Source organism: Myotis nattereri (genome assembly GCF_964212035.1).
Source record: "Myotis nattereri genome assembly, chromosome: 2".
Lineage (NCBI taxonomy): Eukaryota > Metazoa > Chordata > Mammalia > Chiroptera > Vespertilionidae > Myotis > Myotis nattereri.
Window position 1 is genome coordinate 213,290,326 of NC_138076.1, and position 15,690 is coordinate 213,306,015.

Genomic DNA, 15,690 nt, shown 5'->3' on the forward strand with positions numbered 1-15,690 from the left:
CCTGCAAGCTTCGGGCTACAACAGTTTGGTCAACCCGTCACTACATCAACTTAGAAGCGAAACTTTGAAATGGAAACTTGGCGCCACTGACCTGAAAAGAGAATCGCCACCACTTGCCAGGCACTGAGACATCACACGCACAGACTGCAGGAAACAGAGCAAAGCCATCACACGCGTGTCGTGTAGATGCCGGTGCCGCCTAAGGCCTGGGAACAGGGGAACGACCACGTGTCGGGAAGAAACTAAAGACCTCAGTGGCCACTGCTGCTTCCTCCTGACTCAGGGATGAAGAGGAACTGCAGGGGGCGCTGTTTCTTTCAGGACATCCTGTCATTTGGAGAAGGGAGAGCTCCCCCACCCTCCCTCAGGCACAGGTCGGCCTCTCCCAGACCCCGCCCCCCCGCCCATTAGCTCCTCCCAGGCCCCGCCCACAGCCTGTTTGCCGCTAAGCCCCGCCCCACAGTCCCTCTGCCCCGGCTAGGCCCCGCCCCTCCGCTCGACCTCTCCTCCTAAGCCCCGCCCCAAATCCAGTTTGCCCCCGCTAGGCCCCGCCCCACAGCCCGTTTGCCCCTCCTAGGCCCCGCCCCACAGCCCATCTGCCAGTGCTAGGCCCCGCCCCACAGCCCGTCCACTCCTCCCAGGCCCCGCCCCAGAATTCTACCCGTCCAGCAGGTGCAATGACTGACAGGTGGGCACCTGTCCGGGATTGGACCACCGGGCCGCCCGCCGGCTCCTCCACTCCGCCCTGGAGGGCGGGGCCAGGCGCGCTGACGTCACGCAGGGAACACCTGGGCGGCGGCTGGGAGTCCTCTCTCAGAGCGAGAGTTGGTGAGGTTAAGGCGGGGAGGATGGCGGACCCTGCACCGCAGACCCCGCCTCCCGGACCCCGGCCCGCCACCGCTCTGGGCGACCCCGAGCGTGGCTGGAGCGTGTCCTTCGTGGGCTGCGGCTTCCTGGGCTTCTACCACCTCGGGGCGACCCGCTGCCTGAGCGAGCGCGCCCCGCACCTCCTCCGCGACGCGCGCATGATCTTCGGTGCCTCTGCTGGGGCGCTGCACGGCGTCACCTTCCTCGCCCGCATTCCCGTGGGTACGTCCGGGGCTGCACGGGCTCCTTGCCAGGAGGGGGCGCCCCCAGGCCTGGGCTGCGGGCGACTCCTAAGGTTGCGGGGTGCCCGGTGGATCCGAGTTTGGACTCGGAAACTTCAGGTACATCCGGGGGACCCTGCAGACAGATGCCCCCTCCACTGCGTCCTCTCGCCTCGTGCGGGGGGCTCTGTGGCCCAGTCTGGGAGGGGGCGCCTTGGGAGCGGCTCCTCTGGGCGTGGGAATCCCGAGCGCCTCCCTCCTCACCCCTTCTGGAGCCGGGGCTTGAACGAAGCCTGTTCCCGGGACCGAGCGGCGTCTTCCAGGGAAGGCGACCCGGGAGGCAGAGGGTGGAGCTGGTCCCCGTGGTCCCCGCCCTCTGCCGGCTCCTGCTGAGCTGCGTGCCCGCGGGAGGGTCCATGTGCCCTGGGTCTCACCAACCAGATGTGGGCTGTGGCCTGGGCCCCAAGGTGGGCGCCTACTTTAGTTTGGAAACTGAGGGGCTGGAGACACCACCAACTCCCATCTCTCCTCCCTCCTCCTGCGCCCTTTGTGCGCCCGCCCTGGGGAGCGGCGGGGTGGGGGCGGGCTTGGATGGGGCTCAGGCTGAGGGCAGCTCCTTGGACTCCTGGGCAGAGCAGCTCATTTGGAGTTGAGGAGGTTGGAGGGGGGAGGGGGGATGTCGTGTGTGTGCAGGAGGGTAGGAGAGCTATCTCCGCTCCTTCCCAGTGTTCCAGGGCCTTCCTCGGGGCTGGAGTGGCCCCTGGACCCCCGCACCATGCTCACCCTCCACACCCACTCAGGGCCACAGGAAATGACAGCCCTTTAAGTTTTGTCGGGATTTACATCTGTGCTTGTGGAAGCCAGTGGGAGGGAGGGGTGTGGACTGGTGCCCAGCTGGCCTAAAGGACTGGGGTGCAGCCTCCTCGGCTTGGGGTTCCCCATCAGGGGAAAGAGCTGGGAGCAAGGGGAGCTGTTGGCACCCAAAGGCCCAGAAGGAAGAGGATGCCCCTCATCAGCCCGTTTCCCTGGGCTCCTCAGGGACTTCCTCTTGGCTGCACCCAGGGCTGCTGGGGGGGGACCCAGCCAGCTTGGCTGCCTTTGCTCTGGTGACAATAGTCTCCTGCCAGGAGGGCAGCCCTGCCATTGGAGGGACCTGGGCTGAGTGGGAGGTGGGGTTAGGGGGCCACCCTGGCTGCCTTCTCCCTGCAGGGGGAGGGTGGGGACCTGGAGCCACCCACGAGGTTGAACGTTTAACTGGGGCTGTGACCCCAGGACCCCAATGAGGTGCAGAGCACTGAGGGGTTCCCATAGCAGGGGACAGGCCCAGCCCTGAGCTGTGCCCGCAGACAGGGTGAGGCAGGTGAGAGGTGGAGGCAGGTGTGGGGGGAGGCAGGTGGGAGGTGGAGGCAGGTGGGAGGAGGAGGCAGGTGGGAGGTGGAGGCAGGTGGGAGGAGGAGGCAGGTGGGAGGAGGAGGCAGGTGGGAGGTGGAGGTAGGTGGGAGGAGGAGGCAGGTGGGAGGAGGAGGCAGGTGGGAGGTGGAGGCAGGTTGAGGTGGAGGCAGGTGGGAGGGGAGGCAGGTGGGAGGAGGAGGCAGGTGGGAGGGGGAGGCAGGTGAGAGGGGGAGGCAGGTGAGAGGGGAGGCAGGTGAGAGGGGAGGCAGGTGAGAGGGGAGGCAGGTGGGAGGGGAGGCAGGTGGGAGGTGGAGGCAGGTGGGAGGTGGAGTCAGATGGGAGGGGGAGGCAGGTGGGAGGTGGAGGCAGGTGAGAGGGGAGGCAGGTGGGAGGTGGAGGTAGGTGGGAGGAGGAGGCAGGTTGAGGGGGAGGCAGGTGTGAGGGGAGGCAGGTGGGAGGGGGAGGCAGGTGCGAGGTGCAGACAGGCTTCCCGCCCTGGTGCTGGCCCTGTGCTCTCTGGCCCCTGGAGTCAGGCCTCCCTGGCTCTGGCTCTGAGGGGGGAGGGGCGAGGAGAGCGCACCTGGGCCTCTGGAGGCCTTTCCCAAGGCCAGGCCGGGAGCGCGCTGTGCAACAGGAGCAGTGCAGGCCGCGCTGTCTGTCATTTTACGTTTCCCAGAGACAGGAAGCAAAAAGTAAGACACAGTGAAGTTAGCCTTGTTCATCCCAATATCACCAAACGGTACCCTGCTCCCATTTAGTCAGTATAAGGGTGTGTTGAGATATTTTACATTCTATCTTCATTAAGTTTTGAGATCCTCTAACATCTCAGTTTGGACGATCCCCATTGTAAGGGCTCTGCAGCCACGTGAGAAGACAGCTCCCTCCGCCCGGTTTCTGGTCTTGCTACAGTCGCCCCGCTCCCAGGCGGCACATCCATCCCCCTGTGTGCTTGTCTCCCCAACAGACATCACCCTGAAGGTCCTCAGAGACTTTATTGAGTCCGCCAGAAGCCGGACCATGAGCACCCTCCATCCGTCCTTCAACGTAGTCAGGTTCCTCCGAGAATCTTTCCACAGACACCTCCCGGACAACGTCCACCAGCTCATCTCAGGCAAAATGTGCATCTCACTCACCAGAGTGTCTGACTGGGAAAACGTGCTGGTGTCCGAGTTTCAGTCCAAAGACGACGTTGTGGACGTAAGCGGTGGGCCTGTCTGGTGCTGGCAGTGAGGGGCGGTTTCATTCTGGGAGTCACACGGAGAGGCTGGCACAGGCCACCTGCCCCCTTTCTTACACGGACAAGCACCTGGCCAGCCGGGACGCTGCCTGCTGCCTGCACCCTGTAACGTACACGCTGTGCCCCCGTGGCCTGGGCCACAGCCTGGGAAACCCTGGGCACCCAGCACAGGTTCTGTGTAAAGGATGGCCCCGCATCCTGCAGGCTTGGCTTTGTCCGTCTCCTCAGGGCCCTGTCCCTTGGTGTCCCTCCTGCACGGGATGCGTGTTCCTGCAGGAGAACAGCTTGAGGGAAGCAGTGAGAGGCGGAACCTCTTCCTCGGGGCCCAGCCCAGAGGACGTTGTTTGCAAGGTCACAATCCAGTGCATTTGCCTGATGCCTTCATGGGGGATCAATAGACACTTCACTTCACACAGGTCTGCGTAGTAGAGCGGCCTGGCCCATAGAACCAGCTGCATCTCAGCAGCCCCAACCATCTGTCATTGAACCTTGTTTCTGGAAGTTTCTTCTCTTCAGCCAGCACCTGTCCCTCCCACAGGAGTCCTTTCTCTCTGTGAGTCAGTGTTGTGTGCTGCTTAATGCTCTCCTGCTGGTACTACTCCATTGTGGTCCCTGGACCCGTGTGGGCATCACCTGGGAGCCTGTGAGACTTGCAGTCTGAGGCCCCTCCTCCAAGCTGCTGCCTCGGAATCCCGGGCCGGGGTCCAGGGCCAGTGGGTCAAGCAGCTTGAGTCTGATCCAGTCCTTCCCAGTCAGTCATCGCGTCCACAGCTCCAGGTCCGGTCTGCGATGGCCACTGGGACTCTCGTGGGCAGCAGGGACATATACTTGGGGCTGAAATACACTTGTGTGGGTTGGTTCATTGTTCATTCAACCCCTTAAATGAAGTGCCTACTGTGTGCAAAGAGCACATTCAGACCAGCTGCTCTTCTCACTCACAGAGAGAAGGCTCAGGGAGGCCCAGGGGAATGAAGGGCCTACTGCTTTGCCTCTGGTTTCACTTCCTTTTATCTTCACAGGCCTTGATCTGTACCTCCTTCATCCCTTACCTCTGTGGCTTAATCCCCCCAACCTTCAGAGGCGTGGTAAGTCTGCTTTTATACTGTGTTTGCACAGTTCCTGGCTGCACAATGCTGGGCGCAGGCATCCGTACACAGGGCCTTCTGTGGCTCAGCCTTGAGACAGTGATTCCATAGCTGCTGCATCTCCACCCCACCCACCCCCAGCCCAACCAGCCTCACCAAGAACCCACTATCTGGCTTTCTGGAAGGTGAGCTGGTTCATGTCATCTTCACCTGAGCACGGAGGACAGGTGCCCCGTGGCCTAGTTAGAGAATACGACACTTAAGACTCAGCCGCTCCCTTAAGCCGAGCTTCGCTCTCAGGGTGGAGCGATTCAGTCCCCTCTGGGACTGACTGTCCTTCCAGCCCGTGGCTTGGGGAAAAGCTGCCGACAGAGCTACGGTTCAGTTCCATCAGCAAATACTCTCTGTAGACACATGTGGCTGATGGCGAGCCCTGCCCGGCAGAGTCCGAGTGGAGTGTGTGCTCTGCGGGCTCTGGGCTGTGTGCTGGGCTGTGCAGCACCAGGGGCAGCTCCTTCCTGGGCAGCCATTATCCACTGGAGCTGATTGATCCCCACCCGGAACATCTGTCCTGTCTGCGGACAGTTGATGTCACATGGGGCAGGGCTCCTGGCATTGGTTTGACAGGTGCTGACTGTCCAGCTTGTACCAAACCTGCCTGCCCAGCCGAAAGTGTTGAAAGAGTCTCCCCAAACCTGGTCCTCTCCTGGGTCAGCTGTGGTTCTGAGAAGCCCCTGCCCAGAGCCTCTGACAGAATGTGTTTTCTCTCTCCCTCACAAGCGGTACGTGGATGGAGGGTTTACTAACAGCGTACCCTGCTTCGATGACAAGACGACCATCACCGTGTCCCCGTTCCTTGGGGAGCATGACATCTGTCCTAAGGTCAAGTCCACGAACTTCCTGTATATGGACGTGTACAGGCTCAGTCTCCGCTTCTGCTTAGAGAACGTCCAGCTGATAAGGCAAATGGTGTTCCCCCCGGATGTCAAGGTGAGTGGGGCTGTTTGTTCAGCTCTGTGCTCCTGGGGACCCACTAGTGTGGTTCACTACACAGACAAACCAAAGCAGACCCCTCAGTGAATAGGTGCCCCACTCTGATTTTGAGAATCATCTGGGGACATTTAAACTGTGCTGCCCAAAGCATAGCAGATCTACCGAATACACGGTCACAAACCCAAGCAGGCACCCTGAATGGAGAGATGAAAAAACAACCCCCAATGAAAGAACAAGAGAATTCTCCAATAGCAGAGATAAATGAAATGGAGATAAGAAATTCATTAGATATAGAGTTCAGAATAATGATGGTAAAGATGCTCAACAGCATGAGAAAAGATATAGTAAATATGAAAAAAGAACAGTCGGAAATAAAGATTGACATAGCACTAATAAAGAACACATTGGAAGGAATACACAGCAGATTAGGGGAAGCTTAGGATGATATCAGTGAATTAGACGATAGTAGAAAAAAATCACTCAATCAGAGAACCAAAAAGAAAAACAATTAAAAAATCAGAGGACAGTTTAAGGGAGCTATGGGACAGTGTGAAGTGTAACAATGTTCGCATAATGGTTGTGCCAGAGGGGAAGAAAGTGAGAAAGGGATAGAAAACGTGTTTGAAGAAATAATGGCAGAAAACTCCCATAACCTGGTGAAGGAAAAAGTCGCACAAGTTCAGGAGGCACAGAGAGTCCCAAGCAGGAACCCAAAAAGACCCTGGCTTGGACACATCATAATTAAAATGCCAAAAATTAAAGAGAAATAATCTTAAAGGCAGCAAGGGAAAAGCAATTTGTTACCCACAAAGTAGCTCCCATAAGTCTGTCAACTGATTCCTCATCAAAAACTCTACAGGCCAGAAGGGAATGACAGAAGTATTCATATTTAAGAAAAGCATAAATCTGAAACCAAGATGACTGTATCCAGCAAGGCTATCATTCAGAATAGATGGTGAAATAAACAGCTTCCCAGACAAAATAAAAGCCTAAGACAGTTTGTCACTACCACACCAGCATTGCAAAAAGTGCTAAAGGGACTGCTGTAATGAGAAGAAATAGTGAAACCTAGGCATACAGGATTAAAGTGGCAATAAATAAGTACCTATCAATAATAACCTTAAATGTAAATGGATTAAATGCCCCAATCAAAAGATATAGGGTAGCTGAATGGATATAAAAATGACCCAACTACATGCTGTCTACAAGGGACCCACCCCAGAACAAAAGACTCACATAAGAGGAGAGTGAAGGAATGGGAAAAATTTTCCATGCAAATGTAAACAAACAAAAAAAAGCTGGGTTGGCAATACTCATATCTGACAAAATAGACTTCAAAATGTAAGCCATGAGAAGAGACAACAAAGGTCACGACATAATACTAAGGGATCAATCCAACAAGAGGATATAACCCTGGTAAACATATATGCACCCAATATAGGAGCCCTTAAATATATATAGATAAAAAACTTCTAAAGGACTTTAAGGGAGAGATCGACAGTAATACAGTTACAGTAGGGGACTTTAACACCCTGCTGACTTCACTGGATAGATCATCCAGACAGAAAATTAAGAAGAAACCAGTGACTCCAAAGGACACACTGGATCAGATGGATTTGATTGAGATTTATAGAACATTCCACCCCAAAGCTGCAGGATACACATTCTTCTCAAGTGCACTTGGGTCATTCACAAAGATAGACCACATGTTAGGACACAAAACAAGTCTCTACAAGCGTCTTCCCAGATCACAGTGTTAGGAAAGTAGAAATCAACTACTGTCAGAACAGCCCCAAACATTAGCACACACAGAGGCCGCGCCTGGCCCGTGGAGGCAGCTCAGAGTTTGAAGGGGCCTTCGGTTGAAGTGAGTGAGGCTCAGTGACCCCGCCCAGTAGTTCACCCGCTTGCTTCGCTTACAGGTGCTTGCAGAGTTATTCCTACGAGGGTATTTAGACGCGGTCAGGTTCTTGGAAGAAAACGGTATGTGTGTGGACTGGGGGGCAGATGAGCACTTTTCTTTTTTTAATATGGTTTTATTGGTTTCAGAGAGAGGGAGGGAGAGGAAGAGGGAGAGAGAGATAGAAACATCAGTGATGAGAGAGAATCATTGATCGGCTGCCTCCTGTATGCCCCCTGCTGGGCATTGAGCCCGAAATTTGGACACGTGCCCTGACAGGGAATAGAACCATGCCCTCCTGGTTCATGGGTTGATGCTAACCATTGAGAAACACTGGCCGGGCCAGATGTGCCCTTTTCATCAGCCGTTTGATAGCAGCCTTGGTGAGTGCCAGGTGATGTGACATCACGTGGTTCCCCACCTTCACCAGCTGTCGGGCTCAGCCCTCCAATGTAGCGGAGCTCATTGGAACCCTCTGCCCCATTTTACAGGTGGGGAAATGGAGGCTTGGAGAGGCGAGCCAGGGACCACACTCCACCCACTGAGGGCAGAGCTGGGATTGGAACCCGGGATGTTCCTGCTCCAGGGCGCTCTCCTGGCACAGTGTCCCCTGTTAGTTCACAAGGGCTTTCAATGGCCCAATGGTCTGGGCTCAGGGAAGCACTCAGAAGGCTTTGGGGAGGCCACCTCCCTCCCTGGGCCTGTTCCCTCCTCTGTATTGAGGGGAGTTGGGATACAAGTACGTCCAGGTGATTCTCGGTCATTGTAAAGACTGGCACGTGGCCCAGCGTTTGCACGCGCGGTGCCGTGTTGGGGTTCAAATATGTGAGCAGGTCCTCAGGCAGCTGGTCCCTGGGGTCCTGCAGGGGAGTTGTGGGCGATGGGGGGCAAGTGATGTCCTCTAGGAACAGATCTGCACCTAGGGCAGGTGATGTCCCAGAGGGTGAGCAGCGTGCCTAAGGGAGGCCCCGGGAAAGATTGAGAGAGAAGCATAAAGGGGAGGGTAATCTAGGAGCACTGAGAGGTGTCCAGGGGCAGCCCCTGGTCTTTGAAACCTGAGGATGGAGGCAACAGGTGAGCCAGGGCAACCGAGGCCTCTAAAACTACAGTCCCTCCCCCCCCCCGCCCCCGACCGCCTCCACCTCCACCCTGTGTGCCGATTCTGAGGGAGCTGGGAGCCCCTGTGGTGTTGGCTACAGCGCCCCCCCCCCACCCCCCCCCACACACACACAGACACACACTCCCGTGCCTAATACTGCTTTCAGGGTTGTGTGGTGGAAGAGGGCCATGACTAATGTCAGGCCTGGGTTCAAATCCCACTCTGCCCCAGATGGGCTGTGTGGCTGTGGATGAGTCTCTTAACCTCTCTGTGCTTCCCATTCCTCAGCTGACAAGGGGAGACGCTGATAATAGTAGCAGTTGCATGGCTGCTGCCAGGCCTGGCTGGGGCGTTCCTATCAGGGCCAGGGGCATGGGCTCCACCAGCGGTGCCAAGTCAGTGCACATTAGCTGCAGGCACCTTTCCCTCCCAGGCCACAGTGGCTGTGCGACCCACAGTGAGTGCGAGACGGAGCCAGGAGTTCGGCGTCCTTGGCTGTGGCTTCAGAGCCCCGTGCCGCCTCCTCCCTGTGAAGCCCGTTGCCCTCGTCCGATCCGCCTGCTACTGAGCTGATCCCAGGCCTGCAGTGTCCAGTGGCCGCTGGCCTTTTGTCATGGGTGGGTGGGTGTGTGAGTCATGCCCCCTGTCTCCGTGCCCCGCGTAGGCATCTGTGACAGGCCCCGTCCGAGCCCGAGTGTGCCCTCGACAGCGCCCGAGTTCCTTCCGTTCTCCTGGGAAACCGCGAGCCCCGAGGCTTCCCCGGGGGCGGCTGCCTGGCAGGGGAGGCCCGAGGTGGCCGAGCTGCTGGCCCACCTGCGTGTCAGCCTCCGGCCCTGGGACGAGAGCATCCTGGAGACCCTGTCGCCCAAGCTCATTGCGGGTGAGATGCCTCTGGCGGGATGGCAGGGTGCTGCTCTCTGTTGCTGAGGCTCAGAGGGCTTCTCTCCGGGTTGGGAAGAGGTGATCCTGCCACGGGGAGGAGAGGAGGCCCCACCTCCTGGCACCATCTCCCCACCCGGGTGCCTTGCTCAGCCTCCCTACCCCGTGTGCACGGCCAGAGAAAGCCACACTCCCGGTGAGCCCATTGTGAGTTAAGCAGGCATGCGCCCAGTTCCTGGGTCCGGGTGCACCCAGACCACCATTCTTCCAGAACACCATTCCTGCCTGGGCCCCGTCTCCACGCCTTCTTTCTGGAGGAGCCTGTCTGCCTCCCCTTCCCTGAACCCTCAGCTTTGAACTTGTCCTTGAATGACGGTAGTGCATTTGATCATGTCGTCAGACACCAGATGGACCAGGAGTGCAAACCAGATGCTTTCAGGCACTAGGAGAAATTCAAAGATAAGCAAGACGCTGGTGCCCAGGTTGCTATGATTTGAGCGTCCCGAGGCCACGACAAAGGGGAAACAGAAGCCAGGGCTCTAGGCAGAAGAGGGGGTGTTGGGAAAGCCCATAAGGCGGGTGGGGTTGGGGGTCGGTGTCTCCTCCAGGGAGAGCTGCCAGTGGGACAGTTGATCCAGGGCCCGTGGCTGTCCCAGGGCTGTTCTGGCCGCACTCCCTGCTCCAGCGCATGGGCCCGGCTTCTGATTCTTTGGCAGCAGGATTTGTGTGTTTCACTGGAATTGCAGGCAGCACCTGGGTGAGGTTACACTGGGGGGAACGCCCCTCCTCCCAATGGTATCTTTCAGGCCTGAGTGAGGCACTGAGACCCCGAGGTGGCTGCTGGAGCAAGATCTGCAGCTTCCTACCAGTGAAGGTCATGTCTTACGTGATGCTGCCCAGTACGCTGCCTGTGGAGTTTGCGTTCGCGGTGGCCCAGAGGTGAGCAGTGTGGGTGGCTTTGTCTGAGCTGGGATCCTGGGCATGTGCATTACTCGCTTTCTTCAGATGGACTTGGTGTCTCCTTTCTTTTTAGTGAGTTAAGCCAGCATGTCCTTCTGTCCATCTTCTACAGTCCAACCCGGCCTTCAAAATCCAGCTCCGCGGTCCTGCCCGGGGTGGTCCTTTCCTGGTCCCTCCCGCCCCAACGAATGAGCCGCCTGTTCCCACGCCGCCTGCCCTGTGTGGACACCCAGGCGTTTATCAGAGCCCAGGCGTGGGGTCCTTTCGTGTCCACAGCCGCGGAGTCTGTGGAGGCCGTGGTCAGGCTTGCTCTGCTGGGCTCGCACGTGACCAAAGGCAGTCGGGCTTGTGGAGCGGGTGGTGTCTCCACTCCAAGCTTCAGGCATCTTGAATCTGGGAAAACCCGGCTTCTCCTTTAATTGCCATGTTAATCCCTTGAGCTTTCCTGAATCAAAAGTCACCTAACTTTGGTCCCTGGCCACTTTTGCTCAGTGGTTAGAGTGAAGGGTCCAGGGTTCGATTCCAGTTAAGGGCACATACCTCGGTTGCGGGATCCGCGGTGCATTGATTGTTCTCAGTTTTTCAGTCTCTCCCCCTCCCTGCCATGCTCCGAAAATCAGTGGAAAGAATATCCTCACGTGAGGAGTAACACGCACACAGAGGGGCCTAAATCCGCCTCGTGAGAATTGATCGGGTTGGAAGTAGAAGTGCGCCCGCAGTTTAGCGGGACAAGGAGTATTGCTGTAAGCTCGCTGCCTGTTGTGCAGCTTCTGTTTGGCTCTCTTCATTTTAACTTGTCTTCCTGCTGACACGGGTGTGTGTGTGTGTGTATGTGTGTGTGTGTGTGTGTCTGTGCAGACTGGTGCAGTGGCTCCCCGACATTCCTGATGACGTCCAGTGGCTGCAGGCCATAACTTCCCAGGTTTGTTCTCGACTGATGACGCACCTGCTCCCCACGCTCAGGTAAATGATTTGTGTGGGTCCGATGGGCACCCCTTTCACCTGATCAGGCCTGTGGGCCCTTCTAGAACCATGGTGGGGCACCCAGTAGGTGACGAGGAGTGTATCTTTCAGTGCAGGGGCGCTGTCCTGTGTGAGGCAGCCGAGTAAGTCAGCGGGTGCTGTGCTGAAAGCTCGCCGCGCCCACCTGCACAAGGCTGCGGGGCCCAGGGGGCGGCGGGAAGGCCCCCGCATGGGGCCCAGATTGGATGGAGAGCTGAGCGGGGCAGCGGGACGCCCCCGTCAGAAGGGTCAGGAGCATTGCTTTGCCTCTAGGAAGTCGCTCTGGGTGCCTGCAGCCGGGACAGGGTGGGGCTTCCGGGGCCTGGCGGGTGTCATGTTAACGCAGATTCCTTCTGACCTCAGACTTGCGGAGTCCTAAGCTGGTGGTGGAACCCCGAAGTCCAGACTGAAACATGGCCTGGTGACGTGGCCGCTCTGAAATCTGTACCCCGATGCTCAGCCAGGAGGGCCTTGTTCTGGTTCCGAGGGCTGGATCTTATCCTGAAAATCCTGGGTCTTGGCTTTCTCTGCTCAACGGCGGTCTCCGCACCTCCTCTGGGCTTCTGTGAGACACTGGGCACCCCTGGCCCAGTACTGGACGGGGGTGGGCACTCAGGAGGCGGGGCCTCTGTTGCTACTGTTATTGGCAGGCATCGGGAGTTAAAAGGGGAGGGGGCTGGCAGGATCCGGTTTGCACTGGGAATGACCACGGTGACCTTGTGGAGGAGGCTGGTCTTGGGCCCGAGTGGCGGCAGGCTCGCCAGCAAGAGGGCAGCCACCCTGGCCCAGGCACAGACCCGGAACCTGGTCTCAGTACAGCGTGGGGTTGACAGGTGTTCAGAGGCTCCAGGGCCCAAAGGAGGTGCAAGCCCAGGAGCCTGCAGCATCCTGAGGGAGGGGCAGCCAGGCAGAAGGAGGCGGCAGGGCTTCAGGGGCACCCTGCCCTACCCTGCCCTGCCCTGCCCTACCCTGCCCTACCCTACCCTGCCCTGCTCTGCCCTGCTGGGAGCTGCTTTGTGTGGAGGAACTGATGGGCTCTGTCCTGCTGTGCAGGCCAGGGGGAGGTGTCCCGGAGACTGGAACGGCCACAGGCTGGCAGGCCGGGTGGGGACACTGGCCCAGCACCGGGGCAGCAGGGGCTGTGTCCTTCTCTGGAAGGGCACCGAGGTCAGGGCCCTTAGACGATGGCAGTGACTTGGAAACATAAGGGCAGCTTCCTGTCTGTTGAGCCATGTATCAAGGGGATCAGGGAGCTGTTTATAGCACAGCCTTTTCACAAGTCCAGAGCACAAGACAGGCCCTGGGCCCCAGGCAGGAGCCAGACTCCGCAGCTTGGCCTCCTGTCCACTGCCGCCCCCCCGCCCCCTCCCCACCACCCCCCCCCCCCCGCCCCCGCAGCCTCTAGCTTGCTTTCCTTTCTTCTCCGCTCCCCTCCCCACCCCCAGCCTTACTGAGAAGGGGGACAGAGAGCTCCTTTCTCCCGGGGGAAACTTGCTGGCAGGCACAGGGCACTGCCCTCCAGGGGAACGTGGGTGTCTGTTGCGCTAACACATGCAGACATTACAGAGAGGATCAGTGCTAAGGTCCGGTCCAGGCGCTGGGACAGAGGGTGGCACCGCTCCCCCACTTTGGTAAGTGTCCCGGCGGGGAGAACCAGCAAGTCCAGACGGGACACTTCTCACAGGCACGTCCTTCAACATGGAGGCGCTCCGGGGCCACTGCCGTGTGCGCCCCATTCTCCGGAGCTGTGATGAGCTGTGAACTAGGAGCAGGGGCGACTTGTGATGACACAGGGTCGTTGCCCAGCACAGGGACCGCGCCCCCCCCCCCACCGCCCCCCACATCCCGGGCCTCCCTGCTGGCTCCTGTGTCTCGGGGCTGGTGAGTGGTGGACTCTCCCGGCCACCAGGGCTGCAGGACAAAGCTCTGCCCCTTGCTGAGCTGGAGGGAGGCGGGGAGGCCACGCCTGCCACCACCTGGACTCCTGTAACCCCCCTCACACCTCCCGCCTCATTTCCCCACCGGCTGTAACACTAACAGTATTTTACAGTGACCATGTGTTTTCTGATAGACGGTACACGCGTTGAGTTTTGTGATCGTCATCAGGAAATAAATATGTTCAATGGCTGATAAAATTACACGAAACTTATTTTCTTTCCACTTTTTAAAAATCGCTCGACCTTCTTACAATGAGCATGTTTTATACATTTTTAAAAATGATCTTGAAGACAAGGAAGTGCAGTGCTCACTGAGAAATGGCCAAGGATTCCCGGCCTGGGCCTTAGCTGCCACCCTCCCGCAGCCCCCAGCCCTGCAGCTCTGTAGGGTGTCTCACCTGCAGATGAAAGCATCCTCCAGTCCCTCCTACCTGTCAGACAGCCCTCCCTCCCTCTCTCTGGGGCACATGCAGGCTCTGGAGCTCTCCCTCAGGCATTATCCACGCGTAGTCCAGTTCAGTGGTCCCAACCGGTGGCCCGCGGACCGCTGGTCTAGTTAATGCCTGGGAACAGCGGCCCTACTGGGCACACAGATGGCAAAACCTGGCACAGAGCCTGGGCCAGTCTCGTTAAGGACAGTGTGGAGGTGTGTGTGTGAAAAAAGCCCGGTAGGGCACATGCCCCATCCTGTCAGTGGCTAGCATTCTGCCATTGTCTGTAACTCTTTGTTGTGCTTTTTTGTGTTTTCCAAATTTCTGTGTGTACATGTATTTCTTTGGTCAGAAAAGAGCTCATAATAAATGTGGCACTTAGAGTGCTCTCCCTCGGCTGTCCTTCCCAGATGCCGTGGGGCCGGACTCTTCCCCAAAGCTGATCCTGGTGGGGAGGAGGGGGGGGCTTGGAGTGAGCAGGCCTTGTCTTCTGAGTTCTTGGCGCAGGTGAGAGTGGAGCCCGCATGCCCACCTACCCCCCGGCCGGCTCCACCTGGCCATCCCTGGGCCGCATCCAAACGTGCCCCACAGGACAGACCTCAGCTCCCTGCTCAGCCGCCCTGCACCTCAACTTCCAAGTCCTGATCCAGGAGCTCAGCCTCCCTTGTAGCCACGAGGTGGATTTTTCTCCCGGGAACCAGTGCAGCCACCACTGCGTCCCTGCTGCCGATGGGTCCGATCGATTGGCACTTCACACACGGAGTTCTGGGGTGCTGGCAGATGTCACTGTGATCAGTTAGGACAGGCTGGGGTACCTACATTCAACAAAAGCCCCCAAAGGGACCACTTCTCACTCTACGTGCTCTCAGTCTTGATGATCCAGCCTGAAGCTGCCCCACCCTTTGGAGCTATGGTGGGGAGGGAGGGATGATTTGGTGCTGTTGATGTAAAGAACCATTGAAACCTGTAAAGAATTTTTGTGAGTTTATTTGAGCCAAACTGTCGACATATGCCAGGAAGGAGAACCTCAATGAATTGAGATAATGCTCCGGAGAATGGGGTTACATCTGTATTTATACATTGCAATCAAAGAAGGGACGTAGGTGGGTTACATTAAACCCATTGGTGATAGACTAGAGAGGCGGGAGAAAGCAAAGCAGGGAAACCCCTGGGATTGGATAAAAAGTAAAATGATGGACACAGACTTAGGTGGGTGCAGGAACAATTAACATGATAATGAAGGAATTGGTGGTCTCTGTCTGGGAGCCCAGCACATTAGGTTGTGCTCCAAGGGGTCCAGAAAAAGAAAGGGAAGTTACAAGTTACCCAGACATTTCAAGGGGATGTTATCATAGATGCAAAAAGACAGACAGGCTCAGTGAAGGTCAAGGTTGACCTTGTCAGTGAAGATACTGTCCTAGAGGTGACTACCCACCATCACTGCTTTTAGTAAAAGTTTAATTTCAGACCATCCTTTGTGGTGACTTTAGATCTGAGTCTGCAAGGCCGCCGTGCAGGTCTCCCCTGAGCTGTCAGGTGGGCATGTGGCCCCTTCTGTCCACAGGGCTTAAAGGGTTCCCTTCAGCTCACAGCTTGTGGACCAAGAGTCATGTGGATGGGGGCGGGGAAACAGGAGTCTACCCTTTGCCCCAAAGAGGAGGACCTGGAAATGCTGGTGAACCACTGA

At 57.6% G+C, this 15,690-nt stretch overlaps 1 protein-coding gene across 1 annotated transcript; it reads left to right on the forward strand.

Moving 5' to 3' along the window:
- Positions 1-848: 848 nt before the first annotated feature.
- Positions 849-15,690, forward strand: LOC308514034 (1-acylglycerol-3-phosphate O-acyltransferase Pnpla3-like; the record flags this gene model as incomplete). Its single annotated transcript, XM_081084062.1, has 10 exons — positions 849-1,089; positions 3,445-3,677; positions 4,737-4,802; positions 5,583-5,792; positions 7,718-7,778; positions 9,459-9,674; positions 10,480-10,612; positions 11,492-11,596; positions 14,414-14,510; positions 15,568-15,690. The coding sequence occupies 10 exons, from the start codon at positions 849-851 to the stop codon at positions 15,688-15,690; spliced, it is 1,485 nt and encodes a 494-aa protein (XP_080940188.1).